Genomic DNA, 23,968 nt, shown 5'->3' on the forward strand with positions numbered 1-23,968 from the left:
ACTTTGAAATATATAAGAAAAATGAATGAAAGTTAATTTACTAGAGAAAACCCATGAACACAAAATTTCTTTCCATAACAGCGTCTTTTACCTTGCACCAGAGTGCATGACCATAGTTTTTGGTTGTGACATCTATGGAGAAATGTCCAAACTTCTTGAAGTAACAAACACAAAACAAATAAATCCAGTCAGTTTAGGCAACTTCACAACAACACAATTACTCAATACTTCAGTAGTGACATCTTCTGATTAGAGTCCCAATTTCTTGTAATAGCAGTTTCACATTTTGGTTGATAGAGGAGTTCATTACGGCACTTCTTTTGAATGAGCGGGGTTGAGGTGTACCTCCTGGTACAGTTACTTGTGAGATGTGGCTATGAAGTAGTTTATTATTATTATTATTATTATTATTATTATTATTATTATTATTATTATCGTAGTTGTGCCCGGACTTTATTTGGTATAATTGTGATCGTATTATTTGTGAGGTTATGTCATGAAACATCTGCTATATATATATATATTAATATGAGTTTATTTAATGTAAGAGCACATAATTAATAGTATATAATTTATTATTACCTGTATATATGATGTATAATCCACTGCAATATTGTGGAAAACTCTGTAATAAGTCCAGAACAACACTATGTGTGACTAGAATTGTGTAGAAACTTCCTTACATTGTAACTAGGCTATTGGAGACTTTCAAATTTATGAGAAAATATGTTGTCATATTCTTCTACAAGCCTGGCCAGGCAACATATATAAAGAAGCAGTCGTGATGGTAGAGTTGAGTTGTTTTAATGAGACTTATGTGGAAGTTGTGTTAAGAGTGTTTGAAGTCAATTATGTGAATTGATTATGTTGGTAGGTGGTTGTGACATGTTACTGTAGCAGTCAGATGTTTATTCAATATGGCAGTGCATTGGTACGTGTGAATACGTGTAAATAAAATAGTGTTCACAGCTGACAAAATTTTGTGTGCATCTTTTTGGAAACATCAGTATACCGGTACTAGGAATAGGTCTCCCATTTCTTTTTATTTCGTTAGGGCCATCTATGGACCACGATGCTTGTGTTTTAGCTGTTTCTTGATGTCATCGTCATTGTTTGCCACAATTGGTGTTCTTAGCGGTTGGTTTGGCAGCTGTTTTCTTGTTGATACCTCGAGCTTTTCTAGTGGCCCAGTAGTCCTTCATTTTCCGGCTAAATTCAATCTTACGTTCCTCAGACTATTTCCTGGTCTCGTCGTTTGGTCTGTGGGTAACTTCTGTGAGGGATGTTACGAAGGATTTAGTTTTAAGATCCACACGAATCCAGTAGCTTTGCCCTTGTTAGCAGCCTTGAAGATCCTATGGAATAACCTATTTGAGTCCATTCTGGATAGGTGTCCGTGAAAAGCCAGTTGCCTTCTTCTGATGGCATCTATGAGATTTTTGTGGTGTTTATATAGCTCACGGGACCGATGACCTGCGATGTTAGGCATCTTAAAACAACAAGCATCATCATCATCATCATATATAGCTCACGATTTGGTTGATACCATCGGCTTCCATCTGGTAAAATTCTTGGTCCCACTATCCGTCTCAGGAACTTTCTTTCTTGTACCTCAAGGGCTCTTAGTGGGGTCTTCTTAGTTAAATATAAACACTTTGCTGCATAGAGGACTGAAGGTCTGATTACTGCATTGTAGTGTCTTAGTTTGACATTTATCGACAGATTTTTTGAAGCATATAGTTTTCTACAGGCATGGTAAGCCTTATCTAGTTTGAGTCTCCTGTGTTCAAGAGCCATTGTTTCGCTGAGGTCCTCTGAGAACCATTCTCCAAGGTACTTTACACTTTTGACTCTCTTGATGTAGATATTATCACTGACTCTCATCATTCCAGAGGCATATTTGATGTTAGTAACAAACTCGGTCTTTCCTATGTTGATAAAATCACCCATTTTAGCCTCTGTTGAGTGCAGTGTTTAGAGCTGAGTAGTAGCCTCCTGTATGTCATTTGCCAATTAAGTCAGATCGTCTGCAAAGGCTAGGCATGGTATCCTTACGTTATTGGCTTTAATCCCCATCCATAATCCAATGTTCTCTGGAAGGAATCTCATCCACTCTCTAATGATCTTTTCCAGAACGCAATTAAATAATATGCGTGAGATGCTATCTCCTTGTCTCACCCCTGTTTTAATGGCGAAACTCTCCGAGAGTTGTCCTCTAAATTTTACTCTGCCAGTGGTATTGTGCAAGGTGGCTTGCACCAGCCTATTGATCTTGTCGTTAAGTCCTAGTTTTCTTAATGTCTTATAAAGAGTAATTCTGTCTACTAGGTCTCCCATTATTTATGGTTTGTTTCTTAGCAGAAAATGTTTGGCTAGAGAATGAAGCTGAATTCATCCTCCATCATAACTGAATTTCCCTTTAACAATAACAACAGCAACAAAGCCATTGCAGGCACAAGACACGCTCATAACAATCACCACTGAACACTGCAAGTGATTACTGTTAAGTTAGCCTCTCGACTGGGGCAAACATGCGAGTCTACTAACGAGCATGGTCAGCTCTATGCCATGTTTCTGAATGCATCAAATGCACAAGCGCGCCCCGACTGAATTCAAGCTCCTCATATTTGCCTCGGAGAAACGGCAAACAGGCCACACAATTGGCATATCTTCATCGTTTGACAGATGCAAAGCTTTCATCAATTAATGTTTTATTTATATGGAGGAGAATTGGGCTTTATGGTTGTTACAATATAGTATGGGATATTGTTTGTTTGTCCAACCCTTGTCCAGTTTCTCTATGGGGTTGGGTATGAGGTTAGAAGAATCTGTCGTGCCGGGTTTTTATGACTGGATGCCCTTCCTGACATCAACCTCATCAGAGGAGTTAATGAGATGAAATAAATGACATGTATGATATTAGGAAGGGAGAGGGTGAAACCCTGTGTTGGCACTTAGCCTACTTCTATCGAATAGCACCAAGGGATCTGCTCGAGACTTAATGTCCCCATCCGATGGATGAATCACAATCAATAGTGTCATATGCCCTCACTCCATATGAGCACAATGGAAAGGTTTGGAATTTAATCCAGGCTTTTGGCACACAATCTAGTGATTAGAAATTGTATACCACCACCTCCCCTACCCTGCTGGCCAACATTCTGATGGTGAAAATATTTTCAACCAATGGGACTCGATGTAAAAAGTTTCAAACAATTTTTTTAATAAATTTAATAAATTTGTTTGAAACTTTTTACATTCTGTACTGCAATACGGCTATCATAATGACTCATAACATGTAACAGTGGGACTCGAACCGGCTAACCATGGTGTCAGACTGTTTAGACTTCAATGCCTTAACGATCATGGTCACCGGAGGCGGGTATAGTATGTGATATTAAATAAACAGTTTGTATGTCAAAATATTATGTAGTCGTATTCCTTGATCTTTCGTTTTAGATTGTGTTAGCCTGGGTAACACAGCAAACATAGGCCTGCCATGCCTGGTGCAATGTTAAGATGCTAGCAAAAAATTCATTTCTTAATGAATACGTGTCATAAATGATTGAAGGCTATTGTTAAAAGTAAATGTAAATTTGATTTGATCCGAAAAAGATCCCTACTGGAATTGAAGTGTGTAAAGAAAGAATGATTAGATTAATGAATTGTAAATTTTGTTCCATTATTGGTTGACATTTTCAATTCTAGATTACTCAAAGAAATCAATGGTAAGTAAATGCAGATTTAAATAGATTCCCATTTAACAGAGCCATTTCATTTGTACAGGAACGTTTCTTGCTACGCAGACCAGAGAACTACACCAGCGATAAGAGTAACCTGTGGTGGGTCCCCATCACTTACACTACTGCCGAGACCCTGGACTTCGAGACTACACACCCGTCAGTGTGGTTGAGAGCGGAGCCAACTTTAAACCTAACCTCACTGAATGCTTCTGCAGACAGTTGGGTTCTCTTCAATATCAAAGAAACTGGTAAGCACTACAATAGATGCAGTTTACTTTGCTCCCACTCAACAGAGCTCTCTTTTCCAACTGGACAGTTCTATATGCAGACACATTATCCAAGGCAATCAAGAAAGGCTAGAATGGAGGCAGTCTAAATTATGGTGTGAAGAGGCCATTATTGTAAATATCTACATGTTTCCGTGAACATTGTTGTTAATTATTATGGTATTTTAGTGCAAACAAATGTTATTAAAATGCTTTGTTCAATAAATGTGCCACGAACCTACTATGCGAAATAAAATACCTCTCGCGGACCAACGACACCGCCCCCTGTGGGTGGGGGACACAGACGAATAATACACCCACGGTATCCCCTGCCTGTCGTAAGAGGTGACTAAAAGGGGCAACTAAGGGATGATCAAATTAGAACCATGAAACTACTTGTAATTAGTACCATCACACAGGGAACAACATGGGTTGCTTTTACTTGTGCATAGTACCACTATCTTAGGTACAAAATAGGTTTGTGATTACAGTAGTAGCAGCAGAGTGCATTGCCGGTGTTTACAGTACCCATGATTAGTGGCATTATATGTGCAACACCATGGGATGGGCAGCACCATAGTTCTGGCTTGCCTATGATTAGTACCCACTATATGAGGAACACCACAGGATAGCACGAGTCCCATTGGTTTGTACACTTCTGTGATGAACGCCATAGGTTTGCGTTGCCTGTAAATGGTGCCACAATGTGTGAAACACCATAGGTGTGTATTACATGTGCGAATTTCATTACCTGTGAGTAGTACCATAATATGTGGAATACCACGAGTCGATGTTACTTTTGATTAGTACCACAACATGACAGATACCATGGTTCTACTTTCCTAGCGATAAGTACCATTATGAGGGGCCGATGACTTGGAGTTTGGACTCCTTTCGACTACAAGCATAATCAATTCAGTATTGTACTATAGAAGCAGTCCCTTGGTCAGTAATACTATTGTTTTACACCAGCTTCTGTGAATGTAAGGCACTGTGGGTCGGTTCCACTGATTGTTTTAAATTGATATCCATCCATTCATTCTTCTTCCTAATGTATTGAATTCTGGTCAGTGGAGGATTTTGGACTTTCGGTTTGTCATTTCATTTCATCTCATTTTGTACCATTAGGGGCCAATGACCTAGATGTTAGGCCCCTTTAAGCAACAAGCATCATCATCAATAAATGTGCAGTATTCTATCAACAAACTTGTTTTTTGCTTCTCCTGAAAAATATAGTGTTTTGCACATAGGAGCTATTGCCGGAACAACGGTGATATATGATAGTTCCAATAAGATAAAATTGAGTTGTTCTTGTTGGCTTGATGATGTTAACAATTCTTAGTTATAAGGCAGATGGAATATCTGACTGTGATTTCATAGGTTGAGAAATTGCGTGCAGTTGAGTGTCCCTAGAAATGGAAAATGGTTGCTGTTAGTGATTTTAAAAAGTAAAGCATCTTATAATGAAATTTACTTTATACAATAATGTTGTGAGCTGGACAGTAGGCAATGGTGTGATGATAAAAGGGGTTAAAAGTCAGCTTGTGAGATTCACAAGTAGGAAAAGTCTTTTCAGGTTCAATTACTGCATTGTTCCTTATGTGGATCACTGTAAGTACCTAGGTGTTAACATAAGGAAAGATCTTTATTGGGATAATCCCATAAATGGGATTGTAAATAAAGGGTATGGCTATGTGGGTATTTAGAGGTTGTAGTAAGGATGTAAAGGAGAGGGCATGTAAGTCTCTGGTAAGACCCCAACTGGAGTATGGTTCCAGTGTATGGGGCCCTCATCATGATTACTTGATTCGAGAACCGGAAAATATCCAAAGAAGATCAGCTCAATTTGTTCTAGGTGATTTCTGACAAAAAAGTAGCATTATGAAAATGTTGTAAATATTGGGTTGGCTGAACTGAGTGGTATGTTCCGAGCTGTCAATGGAGAGATGGCGTAGAATGACATTAAGTTTCAGTGTTTTTAAAAGTAAATCTAGTTGGAATTAAAGAGAACAAGTAGGGGCAAATATTCATTTATATGAAGGGGAGTTATGGATTGGAATAATTTACCAAGGGAGATGTTCAATAATTTTCCAAATTCTTTGGAATCACTTAAGAAAAGACTAGGAAAACAACAGATAGGGAATCTGCCACCTGGGCAACTTCTATAAATGCAGATCAGTGTTGATTGATTGATTGAAAATTTAAAATGAATGTATTAACATATCTTGTGAATAAAACTTACATGTCCCATACTACATTATCTGGCATAGAATTATAGTTATTTACCATTATTATCTTTTCTTCCTCAAATGAGTGAGGTTGCCAAACTGACAAACATTATCACACAATATAAATTTAGCCCCTATTGTAATTACATTTCTGCCCCCTATCCAGGGTCGCTCAGTCAGAAAACACAAGGCTTACCAGTGTGGAACGTTTGCATGCTTACTTCACTATTCAGGCATTTAAGGAAATTTATAAAAAATAAGGGGTTTGTGCAGGATCTGCCTGTGGCTGTGATCTATGGTTAAATAAGATAAAAATCTCAATAAATGGTTTACTTTATTACAATAAATTAAAATTAACATAACATTCTTCCTGTTAAATATTGATTGCTCTTTGAATTACAAAATATTTTTGAACTTCTCACTTCTTGAATTTTACTGTGAACTATTACATTGAAAACGCAACTGGATCCTCTCCACTGGTTTCACAACTTGGTAGTAGAATAATTATTAACTGAAAAAGGGAGAAAAATAAGCCTACATTAATTTAAATCAATACCATAATTCATTTACACCTGATTTAATCTTTTTCTTCCTGAACTGAAATTCAACTATCCCATTTGTTTGTTCAAATTTTGCTCTTCCTCGATTGAATTATAATTAAATCATAACATAATTCAAAGATTATCCTCACTTGATTGAATCATAAAAATTCTCTCTCCTAATTTTATTCCATTATTAGGATTAATTGCAATTAAACATGTGGTTTGCATCCCACTATTTTAATTTCTTTACAGCATCTATTGTAATTTTCTCACAACAAATCCTATTTACAGTATTTTACAGTATGTACATTTTATTTGCAGTTCCACATTCTTTCTCAAATTGAAGCCAACAACACATCATTTAATTAATCCAGAATTTACCATATTAATTATTAGGATTATCTCAACTATAAATCTTGTCACTTCTTAAATACTGTAATTCATTTTATTCCATCTATATATATAAAATAAGAGTTTTGTCTGTACATTGCTCAGTATTTCTGTATCATTCATGTCCATAGTAACAAGGAAATGCACTTTTTACTTTTCCGTAATTTCTGTCTGTCTGTCTGTATGTATGTATGTATGTATGTATGTATGTACGCGCATCACAAGAAAACGGCTGATGAGAACTTAATGAAAATTGGTATGTGAAGTCTGGGGATGAGCCACTACAATCTAGGCTATAAATCATTTTACTCATGCTTAGTGAAATGGTTGTTTAGGGGAAGGCCTAAAATTGAATTCTCAAATATTTATATTATTAGTGATCCCATCGATAAATACTACATAACTAAAGTTATCTAGAATTAAATTTCTGATCATTTATATCTTATACATTTTTGCCGTACCGGCTTTGATAACGCAGATATTCATGAATTTGTATTTTTGTTGCCAAGTCCATATCAACGCTGAGCCACGAGAAATGGGTTAACAGAATTTAATGAAAGTCGGTATACAGAGTCGGGGAATAAGAAACCACAGTCTAAGTTATAAACAATTTTATTCACCCTATATGAAATTGTAGTTTAGGGGAAGGCGCCTAAAATTTAATTTTTAAATACCTATGTTATTGGTCTTTTTGAAATGTACTACATAAGAAAAGTTATGGAGAATACAATTTTTGACCATTTATGTTTTATTCAATTTTACCATACCGACTGTGATAAGAGTGGTTTTCCAGAATCAGAAGAAAGCTAAATGTGAAGGCCTACAATATTGAAAGCGCATAACATTGATTAACAATAACATTACATTGACAATTGTTTGTGGTGATGTTCTTTGTCTCTTATGCTGCCGCTCAACTCCGATAGATGGGATTACTGCTGCATATTGAGTATAGCAGCCTGACTGAATATTGGCGAGAAATAGCTGGGGAGTTAGGAAACTTTCTTCTTTAGCATGGCATTCCTCTGGTTCATACATTTTCTGATACAATACTGCTGGTACGTAACTCACTGGTTCATCATAGTATTCCAGCTATTCGATCCCTACTCTGACGTGCTGCTGAGCAGTGTACACTCTTAAGGCAGAGGCCTCACTTAGTAGTAGTAGTAGTAGTAGTATGCCTCCTCTTTACTTTTCTTAACTTCTACATTCATTTTATTCAAAATCAGCAGTGAAGAGGGGGTTTCTCCTCTGGCTTGGAGGAAAAAATTGCCTCCAAGTCAGATTTTTCTGCCGCCAGTGTAGTTAATTAAGATTTTCCGACTTATTGGGTACTCCTAGAAAACAGATTAGTAAAAGGGCATAGTTTTTGCCCTGGGACTCTCCACTATTTGACCCCCCCTCCGAAAAATAAGAGTGTTCATGGATCACGGCTGTCTGTTGGCTGGTCATTCCAGCTTTCGAACTTTGGACTGTTAGATCAGCAGTGTAGTACTGTTAGTTAAAAGTGAGAAAATGTGTAGTTTTTCATTTGATCGAGTATTTCATGTGAAATCATTGCTTTTATTTGCCCCATTCCTACTTATGTCATTGTAATGACCTGTGTTCATTTCAGTTGCGAAAAGCACTAAGACAGTCTTTCTGAGGATTTAGAAAGGCAGGTGGAGAGTGAGTGTCTGCCATTATAATGCAATTCCCTAACCTGATTCTAATTGATGGTAGGCAAGCAGGTCTACCATTACAATGAAAATTCCCTAACGCTGTCTTCATATGAGAAAAGACGTTTGGTGATTTCTCCGCGCGTTTCCAGGGTAATGTTAAGAGCTATGCAATTTAATACAGTCTTGCTCACAACGTGTACTCTACCTAACCTACAATTCTGTATACAATGAAGAATTCCGTAGCGAAGCACGGGTACATCAGCTAGTAATTAATAAGTTAGGGAATATTTATGGTAATTATTAGGATCATAAACCTTTCTCTGACATTTTTTGTTTAGAAACATGGTTTAGCCCTGACATGATTTATTTACTTTATAATTAGCTTCATTTCATCATATTCCTTAGTTCTCTGGAATTTTACTTTACTTTGGACTATTTCCTTGCACTGTGACAGTCATATCTAATTGGAATTTAACACATGTAAAATTATCTTTCTTTCATTGGCCAACCTTTTTTCCAGTTAAAATATGATCTTTCCTCACTTTAAGGATTATTATGGCATAAAAGTTTTCTATTTAGTACCTAAATATTAAGTAATGTTGGTGAGTAGAGCATATGCACAACTATAAATTGTAAGAAAAATGGCATAAATGCAAAAGGATCTGGGCCTTCCATAACGTTAGAATGCATGAAGTCCAGAAATACCATCCTTGATAACACATAACACATGAGTAATAAATACATCCACAACAGATTTAAATCAATCTACAACACTCACACATAAGTACACAGTTATTTTAAGACATGCATTACATAATTTCTGCTGTCAATATTTTTATTGTACCTAATAATAATAATAATAATAATAATAATAATAATAATAATAATAATAATAATAATAATAATAATAATAATAATCATAATCATAATCATAATAATAATAATAATAATAATCATAATCATAATCATAATCATAATAATAATAATAATAATGAATTGAAAAGAAAATCCACAGCTTGTTTAGAGTCATTTTGACTGGGTCAGGAATGGAATGAAAGCCCCATCTAGCGGCGAGGATAGGAATTGTGCCGGCTGCTGAAGCCTGTTGCACTCCTCTAGGGTAATGATTAATAAATGACAGTTGAAGTGAAATTATATTGGAGAGTGTTACTGGAATGAAAGATGATAGGGAAAACTGGAATACCCAGAGAAAAACCTATCCTGCCTCTGCTTTGTCCAGCACAAATCTCAGATGGAGAGACCAGGATTTGAACCATGGAACCCAGCGGTGAGAGGCTGGTGCGCTGCCACCTGCACCAAGAAGGCTCATTCAATCATATGAGTTGAAGATTGCACTCGCATTCCAACACGAAAATAGACTACTGCACAAATGTCAAACTATTTGATCAGTGAAGAAAAGAATCAACTTCTACTTCAAACTGGATAGAAATATTTACGTTAATGAAGAGATCATATTTAAATCTGTGAAAATAGAATGTTAGTTACATGAAATTTTGTTTAAATTACTATGATGAGTGTCGTTTCCCTCCATGATGTCTGCCTCAGGTTAAAAGTCCTCTGTTCCAGGTTTGATTATAAAGGATCGCCATCATGGCTGAGTCTCGTTGATTTAGAAAGCCATCTCGACCATTAGGTCCCATGCTGCTTTAATACGTGGTTGGTTCATCCCTCGTTGTACTGGAGAAATGTTAGCTGATGTCCTCATTGTTTCCATGAACATAAAGCTGAGACTAAGGTCAAGTCTCATTATGTGCACATTTAACATAAGAGACAAAATATCTGGTTCTATTAGAATAATACACAACTTAGAACTTATTGAATAATTTTATGCACACCTTATTCTCACTCTACTGTGCTATGGCCTAGGGTTTAATTTTAACGTCCGACCGGCAAACAATCAGACTGTGTAGTGTTAGCCAAACTGAATCTCATAACTGTTCATTCACAGGTGAACTCTCCCTTTGCTAAAGTTGCACCTGGACTTAAAGTCTTCCTCGTGACTACAGCTCGCTTGGTTTCCGTGTGAAAATTTTCTCCCATCTTGTAAAATATTACTGCTTGGAGAATCATAGTAGAATCACACTTGTAGAGTTGACAAGTAGCATTTTGAGAAAGAATTATCATCTGACAGCAGCTTTTATTAACTCACCTATAAGTAAATAGGAGTTATACTTTGATGGCCGTGGATCTTTCTACTATAAAGTCTGTATTCACACCATCTAACAATTCTGAAAGACCTTCTCACAGGTGTTAGCACTTACTCTGTGATGTTCATGGAAAGTATTTAATCATTATTTTCAATTTATATTCTTTCAAATTTTAAATTCTTCCCACAAGAAAATCAGGCTGCCATGGAAACAAAGAGTACCATAACAAGCGATTAATATAGTTCATTAACTTCAGCAGTTACAGGCTTATATAGAAGTGTCTGCATTTCTTTTGTAATTCGGACAGTGAATGACAATTGTAGACCATTCTTCTTTTTTTTTTTTCTTTTTTTTTCTTTTGTTACGGAATTACCAAACCAAATATTAAATATGTAGTCTGAAACTTCTTGTTCCATGGTGTTACAGGCCTATACTTAGCCTCTTAATCAGTGTAACTGTATTTCCATTTTGTTTCAATGCTTATATTACCAAAAGTGTGCTTTCTCTCCACAGGTTTCTACCGTGTGAATTATGATAACACAAACTGGAAGTTGCTCATCGCTCATCTTCAGGATCGCAATAAATTTGAGCAGATTGGGACCATCAACCGAGCTCAACTTGTGGACGATGCAATGAATCTGGCACGAGCTGGGCTGCTGGAGTACAGTACTGCACTAGATGTGACTCGTTACCTCTCCCTGGAACTTGAGTACTTACCCTGGAAGGCTGCCTTTGCATCCATGGGTTATGTTGACAGCATGCTAGTCAAGTCAGGACATTACGACAAATTCAAGGTACAAAATAATATTAATTTATTGAAATGCACACAAGTTATCCATAACCACATATGCTTTCACATTCAGATCACTTCAAACTTTTTAAAGGACAAAAATCCACTGGGGATTTTACTCTGTTTTTGCATATAGTGACATGGTAACAATAAAAGTTGTTCAGCCATATGCATTTGCTGTTGAGAATACTTGTTTTTGCAGATTTAATGATGGCATCTTTTTACTGCCAACAAGTTCACAAGAAGTTTGTCATTTATTTATTTATTTATTTGTTTGTTTGTTTGTTTGTTTGTTTGTTTGTTTGTTTGTTTGTTTGTTTGTTTGTTTATTTTTTTATTTATTTGCTGATGTACCCGTATTTCACGCCGGGATTCTCAGAAAGACTGACTTTGTAGTTTTCCTAACTGAAGTCAACATAGGTCAGATCATTACGAAAATGTCAGTAGGAAAGTAGCGATTAAAAGCAATATATTATAAGCATATAAAATAATCTATCAAATGAAAAACCACACATTTTCTCACTTTTCACGAACAGTACTACGGTGCTGATCGAACAGTCCTAAGTTCCAGAGCTGGAATGACCAGGCCGCAGACAGTCGTGAATGCTCCTCTGCTATCATTCCGTTAAATGTGCACACTCCTCATTCCAATCGGTGCCTCAGAGTAGGGATTGAATAGCTCAAATGCTATGATGAACCAGTGTGTTACATACCAGTAGTATCAGAAATTATGAACCAGAGGAATGGCATGGTAAAGAAGAAAGTTATCTAACTCCCCAGCTACTTCCCGCCAATATTCAGGCAGGCTGCTACACTTGGTATGAGTGGGCAAGTTGGCCATGTGGTTAGGGGCACCCAGCTGTGAGCTTGCATCCAGGAGATAATGGATTCAAACCCCACTGTCGGCAACCCTCAAGATGATATTCCGTGATTTCCCATTTTCAAACAGGCAAATGCTGGGGCTGTACCTTAATTAAGGCCAAGGCCACTTCTTCACACCCCTAGTCCTTTCCTATCCCATCGTCGCCATAAGACCTATCTGTGTTGGTACGACGTAAGGCTAATTTTAAAAAAACCTCGACATGCAGCAGTAATCCTATCTATCAGAGATGATTGGTATTAAGGGAACAGGGAACTGGAAATCAAATAGGGATGACATAAAACTGTTAGTGCTCAACTGTAGAAGTATTGTAAAGAAAGGAATAGAATTAAGTAATTTAATAGATATATACTTACCAGTTATTGTAATAGCAGTTGAATCATGGCTGAGAAATGATATAATGGATGCAGAAATTTTCTCACGGAACTGGAGGGTGTATCGTAGAGATAGGATAGGAATGGTAGGAGGGGGAGTATTCATTCTCGTGAAACAAGAATTTGTAAGCTACGAAAAAGTTAAAGATGACAAGCACGAAATTCTAGGGGTAAGGCTCATTTCTAAAGATAATAGGCAACTAGATGTCTTTGGAGTGTACAGACCAGGAAAGGGTAGCGCAGATGCTGATTCAGAATTATTTGATAAGATAATCAGCTTTGTGGGAAACGATAACGAAAGGAACGTGATCGTAGCGGGTGATCTCAATTTACCAAATGTCAATTGGGAAGGTAATGCGAACGACAGGAAGCATGACCAACAAATGGCAAATAAGTTAATATGGGAAGGGCACCTGATTCAGAAAGTGATGGAACCAACTAGAGGGAAGAATATTCTGGATGTGGTGCTGGTAAAACCAGATGAGCTCTATAGAGAAACCGAAGTAATAGATGGTATTAGTGATCACGAAGCTGTTTTTGTGGTAATTAAAAATAAATGTGAAAGAAAGGAAGAGATTAAAATTAGGACTGTTAGGCAGTACCATATGGCTGATAAAACAGGCATGAGGGAGTTTTTAATAAGCAACTATGCTTGGTGGAAAACGGTAAATAAAAATGTAAACAGACTCTGGGATGGGTTTAAAGCAATTGTTGAGGAATGTGAAAATAGGTTTGTACCTTTAAAGGTGGTAAGGAATGGTAAAGATCCACTATATTATAACAGGGAAGTAAAGAGACTAAGAAGGAGGTGCAGGTTGGAAAGAAATAGTTAGAAATGGCTGTGGAAGTAAGGAGAAATTGAAGGAACTTACTAGGAAACTGAATCTAGCAAAGAAGTCAGCTAAGGATAACATGATGGCAAGCATAATTGGTGGTCATACTAATTTTCGTGAAAAATGGAAGAGTATGTATAGGTACTTTAAGGCAGAAACAAGTTCTAAGAAGGACATTCCAGGAATCATTAATGAACAAGGGGAGTGTGTATGTGAGGATCTTCAAAAGGCAGAAGTATTCAGTCAGCAGTATGTAAAGATTGTTGGTTACAAGGATAATGTCCAGATAGAGGAGGTGACTAATACTAAAGAAGTATTAACATTTACCTATGACAGCAATGACATTTACAGTAAGATACAAAAGTTGAAAACTAGAAAAGCAGCTGGAATTGATAAGGTTTCAGGGGATGTACTAAAGACAATGCGTTTGGATATAGTACCATTTATCTGAAGTACTTGTTTGATTTTTGTTTGCATGAAGGAACTTTACCAAATGAATGGAGAGTTGCTGTAGTAGCCCCTGTATATAAAGAAAAGGGTGATAGGCATAAAGCTGAAAATTACAGGCCAGTCAATTTTACATGCATTGTATGTAAGCTTTGGGAAAGCATTCTTTCTGATTATATAAGACATGTTTGCAAAATTAATAAATGGTTTGACAGAAGGCAGTTTGGGTTTAGGAAAGGTTATTCCACTGAAGCCCAACTTGTAGGATTCCAGCAAGATATCGCAGATATCCTGGATTCAGGAGGTCAATTGGACTGTATTGTGATTGACTTATCTAAGGCATTTGATAGGGTAGATCATGGGAGACTACTGGCAAAAATGAGTGCAATTGGACTTGACAAAAGAGTGACTGAATGGGTGGCTCTGTTTCTAGGAAATAGAACTCAGAGAATTAGAGTAGGTGAAGCTTTATCTGTCCCTGTAAAAATTAAGAGAGGAATTCCTCAAGACAGTATTATTGGACCTTTATGTTTTCTTATATATATAAATGATATGTGTAAAGAAGTGGAATCAGAGATAAGGCTTTTCGCAGATGATGTTATTCCGTTTTAGGTGGGTGAAACTAGGACTTATTTTAATTATTTAAAAAAGCAATTTGTACAAGCCCTGTTGTCTTATCAGATAAATCTTTCTTTTATTTTCTTTAATTATCAATAAAATTATTAGCGGGAATACGCACAAAATGTAGTTTATCGCGGCTAACCGATTTGTATAGCGCCATACCAAGTAGTGGAGACTTTGCATGTCCTGTGAGGAAGGGTGGCAGGGGTATATTTTATTGCCAAGGTCATGGACACTGAGGTATGATTCACTCGCTTGCCATGCGCATTCGTCTATCTGGCAATCTCTTTAGTGTGTTAGTTTCGTAGTGTGTAGTCAAATACCAAACGAATTTTAATTGTATTATCACACCGTACTTCTGTTTAATTTTAGTGCATGTGTTCCTTTGATGAAAGTTTTATTGTATGGTATGGAATTAATAAAAAAAAAATTATTACCGCACTTAAGTTGGTAGTCTGACAACCTTAACCTCTCTGTCGAAATTAGCCTACCACTTTGAGCTTTTTTTAAAAGTTTTGGTGTATATACCTCCCCCCTCCCACGCTATACACCACAAACCCGGGTACGTTTTGTTATTTGTATACATTTCACCCCCTCCCCCAACACACGCGTCCAATACCCAATCGCCACTACTGTACAAATGTCTAGAGTTGTGTCCTAGTATGGACCAGAGTAATAAGAATTTCAGAATCTACGTCAGCCATTTCACAAAACCAACAATAAATCCTACAAAGCAATGCACTGAACATTTTAACAACAAAGTAAAACAATAAAACACTACAATACTAATGTGTATAAGTTGTGTCTAGATACCCTCGCGTTATCTCCTCTACAGCTGCTCGAGAGCTGCCGTACGGTTAAAAAACCGTGTAGTGTGAAAGCATTCATTTAGCTGCGTGGGCCACTGAGTCAACGGCAGCCATCCATTCCAGTGGCAAGACACGGCTGCTACACGGCACGTCAACGGCACGGCTGCTGTGCCATGTAATGTGAAAGGTCTAATGCCTTCTTGCCCTCTCTTAACCAATGAATATAGCACAACTTCAAATAATTTGAAAACCTACAGAGTCTCCCCTCGCATAGCACCAAATAGTCTTAGAAATTTCCACATGCCTCGTATCACAAGTTTCCCAAGAGAGATAAAGCACCACTGCACTACGGTCACTAATTCCCTGAATTACGTCACAAGATATAACTATGTCATCCGGTATGACTAGAAAAACATTGAAAAGTGCTCATTTATGTGTGTTCTTTGTAACTACAGTACGTGGGAAAAGCCATTATTCCACACTAATAAGTTAACTGCTTCCTGCAATAAGTCCCCCGTAGTTGACCCAGCCCAATTTACTGACAGGTTTAGATCCCCTGCAATTATAGTTCTTTTCCCGTATCTTATCTTTGCATTATTTACATCCACCCAATTATATTGCAGTCATTGAGAACACGTTTCAATGTACTGCTTAGCTCTGACCTAACACAAATGAAATTTCCCCCTCCCTTTGATCCTCTATCCTATCTAAACATTAGAAATTTTGACCTGAATATTTCTGAATTATATACTATATTATTCAGTAACCAACTTTCCATTCCCACAATTATATCAGGGTCACTCACATCAACAAAGTTTTCAAATTTTGTGATTTTATTACCAATACTTCCGCAGTTTACTTGCAACAGTCTAAGAAACTTACCCGATCCAGTATCACTGCCTTTCACAATATCCTATTAGTGGCACCGTTGTCATTGTAGCTGCATCGAATCTGCTCCCGTCATGGATCGTCATTCAACTGCCTGTTCTGCTCCGTCATCTGTTTGGGTGGAAAAGGAGTCGGTAACCCTCGAAAAGAGTTCACCTAGTCTTCTCACCACTCCTCACTGGTTCAGATGAAGTCCATCCCTACTGAAGTCCCTGTCACCGATACAACTGTTGCCGTCTACAAAAAATGATCCAGAACTTGCGGCTACCCACTGAAGCTCTTAACTCAATCGGCCAATCATCTTCCATGATACAGCTAATCTCCTTAGTATACATTGGGAACTTTTCCTTAGTTGAGTTCACTAGGTCATAAATGTCCCCCATTATATATTCAGTCTGTTGCCTTTTTAAATCATTAGTTTATTGTCATTGTATGGGACTAGTGGTTGATTGTATAATGGTAGTTGACATAGGCAAAGTTATTTTTGCATTGGAAGGAAAATATGGAACTTGTGATCTTAAACCCTTATCTTCACTTCGTTAGGTGCTTTGTGCTTTTAACATTTCTATCACAAGAATTCATGTTTAATGTCCCTTGTTATACCGATTGACCTTTACTTTCACTATAACAATCTTATTCTTTTGCCATTATTGACCCACAATCAATACAGGAAATAAATTGTTTCTATTAATAACAATACAGCATTTTTGCAAAATGCTTCCCAATTACTAATGGAATAGAAAAGATCAATGGCGCGGTCCATCAACAAGTGAACCCAGCATGCGCCGAAGTCCTGTGTAGCCAAGTGTGCCAATTCAAGCATGCAAAATTTAACGCTTTCTGTAGGTCGCGTAAGTTAATTTTCAAAAGAAATGTTTTGACAGTAGTATTACTCTAGGCTCATTTAACATGTTTGCAAAATTTACATAAGATCTGCGATTCCCCGTATGTAGTCTTCCCTTTTTAGAGCAAAGTTAGTATTTCCTATCAAGGTAGACTTTGTAAAGTCTCCATTCTGTGTTGTTGTCGAATATGACCCTTAGGCAGTGCCAGACGTTCTCCCTTGTGACAATGTTGTATGCCTTTTCAATATCCAGGAATACCATGAACAAGTTCTGAGAAACCTCTTGCTCTCTTACAGATGTACATGCTAAACTTGATAGAAAAACTGTATGAACACACAGGCTTCACAGACAATCCCACTGATCCTCAGCTGACCGTGTACAAGCGTGTCAATGTACTGAGTTGGGCATGCAGCCTAGGCCACGATGATTGTGTACGCAACAGTGTGACCCTGTTCCAGAACTGGAGAAGCACACCAGACCCTGACAGGAATAATCCGTAAGTTTCAACAGAATTTTATATAAACATTATTTTTAGCTAATTTAAGAATGTAAATGACTTGGTTTTAGTGTCTGTAATCTAATATCTTGGAGCATGAAAGAAGGTTCAGTCAGTATGACATGAAAATTATTTCCAAGACTAAATTAATGCCAGTTGAACTGAAACCTAAGAGAATTGAATGCCAGGTAGGGAACACAAAATTGGAACAGGTAGATCACTTCAAGTATTTCAGATTTGTATCATCTCAGGAAGTACCAATGAAGTGTAAAGAGATGATGTACAGGGTCTCTCATATAAATGTAAATATAAATATAACTGTTGAAACAACGTTTTTACTCTCTGATCCGTAAGCTGAAGTATGGGAGGCACGCACCTAGTTCTTGACCTCGCAAACAGCCTGCACATGTGCGACCTGGCAAGCATCAGTCACCATTCTGAATCTTAGCTGTTACCATGGCGAGACAGTTATCATTGCAACACTGTATTTTCGTATCTAAAATTTCTGGTTTCATCTTAATGGGAATGTGAACAGTCATAACTCTCGGTACTGGTATGCAGAAAATCCTAATGGTGTTTATGAAGTCCCTCATTATGGTAGGAAGATTTGTGTTTGGTGTGCTGTTAGTACAAGAAGAATAACTGGGGCTATTTTTTTCAAGACAACAGTAAATGCAGAGAGGTACCAAGATGACATTTTGATGCCGTTCTTCCATAAGTTAACAGAAGAAGAAAAATCATTTGGGGGTTTCAACAAGATTCAGCCCCAACTCACACAGCAGAAGATTCCCTTCTTACAATCTCGCAAGTGTTTGCAGACAGAGTGATCAGTGCTGGTCTATTTCCCCCTCATTCTCTAAATCTAACAGAGTGTGTGATTTTCACTTGTGGGGTAAACTGAAAGAAAAAGTTTATCGAACAAATCCTCACACACTGGAACAACTGAAAGAAAACATTACAAATGAAATCAGAAACTTTACAGTGGAAGAATGTTGTTACCAGATACAGTGCCTGTATAACCTAGGAAGGACGACACTTCCAGCATCTTTTATAAGGCAAGATTTCATATAAGATTGTTTGCACTCTTAAAGCAGTGCAGCTGCGTGCAACATAATTTTGACTGGGACAGTTGCTGTAGCGCAGAGTACAAACACCGTGCATTCGGTCTTAGTTTATATGAGAGACCCTGTATATGATGTAATACTGCCCAGTACTGACATGCAGTGGAGACCTGGGCCCTGTTTCATTAAACTAATAATATTAGAAGTCATACAAATAATTATCAGTTAATCAAATTCGGTTTCATAAAGATTTATACATGACTTCACTCATAATATTAGTTCAAAAATAAGCTGATACAAATGGAGGTTAGAATCTGTTTGTTGCACATGTTCTTGGTTTGTGCTCATTCCTCACATTAGGCTAATGCTTGATTACAACAAGCTATTAATCCATATATGTTCAATAGGCTCACTTGATATTTTCATTGTTCTTTTATACATAGGAGAATGGGTAAAAAGAAAAAAAAAAAAAAAAAAAAAATGAACATAATGTCAAAGAAGAAATTGTCTTTGTAGAAAGTGCTTGAGTTAAAGTGTCAATTATTTTCAGCCTATTGCACACTCTGTAACTATCACTTTTAAATTTTTTTAATGTACTCTTAAAAATCTCTGTGGAGAGGGAATAGCAAAATCTTGGTTTACTGGTGATATCAGCCCAAAATTTTAAAGAACAGATGGAGTCTCCAAGCAGAACAGCACCAGGAAAAGGGCTCCAAACATTAGTCATCTTCTTGTTCAAGTTACTTCACCTTAGAACCCTAGCATCGCTGACACCACCAGGTGAATTCACACAAAGACTGCAGAATTCTGAATTTGGTCCACATGCCAGCAGTATCGTAAAACGGGGTAACTTCGGCCACCTTTTCGTATATTTTTTAAATTAAAATGTGAAATATTTCCTCTAATTTTCTGAAAAATTTAATATAAGTTCTGCCATGTTTGTTCTTCATTTCTAAATATGAACATAATTATAATTGTTATTCAGTAATGAATTATGATTATCGAAAGAGTGGCCGGAGTTACCCCATGTTTTGGGGTAACTTCGGCCGCCATAAAAATAACTCAGGAAACGAAGTTTTCTTCGATATAGTGTTACTTCGGCCTCTGTGAATGTTTTTTAAAACCTGCAGAACGCCCAGTATCAACAATCACAAACAAATTAAAACGATTTGCAGTGAAACAGAAGTATAGTGATCAAATTCCCATTTTTCACAAAGAATGGACTATTTTATTTAGCCTAAGCGTACAAGCATTTTATGATATTACAAATTACGTGTTGCATTGCGTAGTTATTTGTAATGGTAAAAAAGATAATAAATAAAAAGTATGAAAATCATAAAGCCCAATAGTATGGAGAGAAAAGGAGATCGGAAAAGAAGCAATCTTGTAGACTGTTCTCATAATACACCGTCTTCTAAATTAGAAAATATCTGGGCCGTCAATCAAGTTCTTAATTGCGCATCGTCTGTGTCATCTGATATCCGTCTATTTATCATTGAAAATAGGAACAGTCTTTCCTCTCCCTGTCGGGATAAACTTCCCCGTTTATTGTTATTGTAGCTTTATTAATCTCTTCTAAAGCATTCTTGAAGTAAACAGGATTGTAATTACAATACCCGCAGCCGCGTAATGTTTTCCCGTACGTTCTGGGCTTGGCCAAAGTTACCCCGGAAGAGGACAACTTTTATCACAAAACTATTTCCTGAAAAACCTATTTGAATAAAATGCATCAAATTAGGTTGATCAGTTACCAGACGTACTTACATTTTGACCCCATAAACCTTTGAAATGGAGAATAGAATGCTGGGGCTGGAGAACAGTTTGTTTTCTGCTGTTACCAAACAAGACAATAGTCGGGGCTGCGAAAAAAATTGATTGACTCAAAAATGAGCCTGCCAATGTTCTTTGGACTACCGAGTGTTGATAGAGCATTCTATTGTACATGCATTTTAGTTGTTGCAAGTGGTTCATCTTTTTCCATATAGGAGGCAGGAGAAAATAAGTGTTGCTATTCATCAGTGGCCGAAGTTACCCTGTATGGCCGAAGTTTGACGGTACATTCAAGGAATATTTCCCATATCGATACATATGCACTTGGTGCATCAGTTTTGAATGGTCTATCAAATACTCCAAAAACTAAAGGAATACTGGCAAGTTCAATGAACATGGCAAATACTTCACCACAATTTTATGCCAAAATATTAAAATACCACTCACTTTGGTTTCATTAATAACATGGGTTATGAGTCAAAATACACTCTTAGAAATAATCCCAACAATATGAGTAACTTTTATTACTCATGTTGTCTATGAAAGAATTAAATAATATTGTTAAGAATACTGTATCTATTAAATTTGAATCATAAACTAATTACTAATGTTATTAGCTAATAACACCTTGAAATATAATACTAATAATTTTAGTCAATAAGATATTTATATAATTTTTTAATGTTTTTAAATCATTGTATTTGCTTTTTTTTGGACTTGATATTCAGGATATCTTCAGCTGAAGACGATCTCTTATGAGATCAAAACTAGTACTGTGATATAATGTAATTTTAATGTACACTTGTAATTATAACAAGTATTTATTGGGTGGAAACTCCCAACCCTATAATTGTGACCGTTAAACTATCAACACAGACATGAAAATAATAGCATACGAATCCTCAACATCTTAAAAGTGAAAGTATATCTTTGCATTTATTGAAAAGACGTTCAGGGGCAATTGAATAAATATCTGTGTTTAACCCTTACCCCTCGAATTAAAGTTCTATGTGTTGTCTCTACTACTCGTATTTTAAATGTGAATTTTTATCTTATATGACCTGTATTCATCTTTCACTATTTTGGACATAGCACTTGCTTTTAAATGATGTATTTAGGCTATACACGTTTACAGCAAGGTATACTGGAGCAAATAAAAGCAATACAGTAGAGTCCTGCTCAACTGACCTTCGCTTATCCGACATTCCGTGTTATCCGACACTGGTAGGCTTAATTTGAACTTAAGGTGGAGGCAATTCTGGGACATCTGGTATGGAGGGTGCGACCGTGGGACAAGCACTAGCAGTCATGTGGTAGGAGCAGGTTTTTCTCAAGGACAGGTACAGCGAGTTTTCAGTCATTGTTCACTGTAGTATTGGTTTGGTGCGGATAGTTTTCATATCCTCTGCGAGTATGGCAAATAAAGGGAAGAAAGTGATTGTTTCTGTGCAAGACAAGTTGAGTGGGGTAAAGAGACTGGACAAAGGGGAAACTCCTTGAAAAGTGGCTTCAGGTTATGGTGTTGGACGTGTTACAGTGGGAGATTGGAAACCTAAGTGGGAAGAAATTGAAAACTGGTGCTCTACCAGAGCAACAAGTGATGCACTGAAAATGAGAAAAACAATGAAAAACGTGAGTACGAAAAAGTAAGAGAAGCTCTATTTCTTTGGTTCACTCAAAACCGGGAAAAAGGCCTGTCAATATATGACCCCATTCTGCAGGAAATGGCGGTCTATTTCCAAAAGGAGTTTAATGAAGGGGACCCTAATTTTACTGCCAGTGCTGGGTGGCATGATCGGTGGAAAACATGGTACGGCATTGGGTAGCTTAATACCTGTGAAGAAAAACTGTCAGTTAAATCCGATGAGGTTGTGAAATTTAAAAGGGAATTTCAAGAAGTAATTCTTAATGAAGGATTAACCAGTGATCAGATTTTTAATTGTGATGAGACTGGGCTGAATTTACAGATGCTGCTATAAAAACTCCGCAGCCCAAGCCGAGATGTCTGCAGCTGGCTACAAGCGTAGTAAAGAGTTACTGTTCTTGCCTGTAGTAATATTACTGGGAACTTAAAAGCAAAATTCCTTATGATCAATAAAGCAAAGAAGCCTACGACATTTAAAAACATTTCTGTTCATGTTCCTCCCTCCTCACGTAACTTCATAATGCCGCCAATGGACTTTAAAGAGGAAATATCGGCGGAAACTCCTTTCATCCCTGATAGAGAAAACTGACAATTGCAACATGATAGAAAAGTTAAAACGAAACAATATGAAAAACGTGGCATACTGGATAGCACAGTCTTGGGAAGAAGTTGAAACGATGACATTGGAAAGTCTTGGAACATATTGTTGAGTGATGTTGAACATCGAAAGGACGTGGTACAAGAAGACATAGAAAACATTGTTTACTTACTGAATTGCATTCCTGGCTGTGAGCATGCTACTACTCAACATGTAAGTGGTGTGCACAAGATCAGCTGTTTGAACTAACTTACCATGATATTATTGGCTTTGTGAATGCTAAAGAAAATGAGGAAGAAGAAGAAGAAGAACAAGGCATTGGAGAAAAAAAGGAGAAAACGATGACTCACAGTGAAGGATTCTCGTCGATGGTTGGATCTCGCACCAAGAAAACGTGAATTAGCAGGGAAGCAGACATTGTTGACAAGTTTCTTTTCATAAGACATTTGGAATATGTTCGTTCAACAATGCATCTACTGTACAATTGAATTGATAATCAACAAATAGAGTACCGTAAAACTTATTAATACAGTATAGCTTTCCTGTTTGTTTCAATTCATTTTCAGAGTTCTTCTGTATTATCCGACATTTTCGGTGATCCGACATACTCCAGGTCCCGTTTAGGTCAGATAATCGAGACTCCACTGTATGTGCAATTTAAGACAAATTATTTTTAATTTTTATTATTATTAATTTCGTTATCACATACCGAATGGTAATAATTTCACTGAACAAATTATTGGTAAAAAGCAATTGAAAAACTCTATTCAGTCTCTGGTTTCATACCTCGCGGTAGTTTGTAGGCTGAAACCACTGTAAATAGTGATTTCTTGAAATCTGGATCTGTTGATTTATAATTGTGCCAGCTATCAGCATCGGGCACCTGTTGGGTTACGGTACACAAGCCGACCATCGC

General features: G+C 37.0%; 1 protein-coding gene across 2 annotated transcripts in view; it reads left to right on the forward strand.

Annotated features, from left to right (window-relative positions):
* LOC136857522 (aminopeptidase N) overlaps positions 1-23,968 on the forward strand; it is a 518,903-nt gene that overhangs the window by 471,870 nt on the left and 23,065 nt on the right. For both annotated transcript variants that reach the window (XM_067136248.2, XM_068225222.1), the window contains exons 11-13: positions 3,787-3,991; positions 11,509-11,789; positions 17,779-17,978. In XM_067136248.2, coding sequence (XP_066992349.2) covers positions 3,787-3,991; positions 11,509-11,789; positions 17,779-17,978 — 686 coding nt within the window. The remainder of the gene's footprint in view (positions 1-3,786; positions 3,992-11,508; positions 11,790-17,778; positions 17,979-23,968) is intronic.

The sequence above is a fragment of the Anabrus simplex genome, chromosome 1 (genome assembly GCF_040414725.1).
Source record: "Anabrus simplex isolate iqAnaSimp1 chromosome 1, ASM4041472v1, whole genome shotgun sequence".
Classification (NCBI taxonomy): Eukaryota; Metazoa; Arthropoda; class Insecta; order Orthoptera; family Tettigoniidae; genus Anabrus; species Anabrus simplex.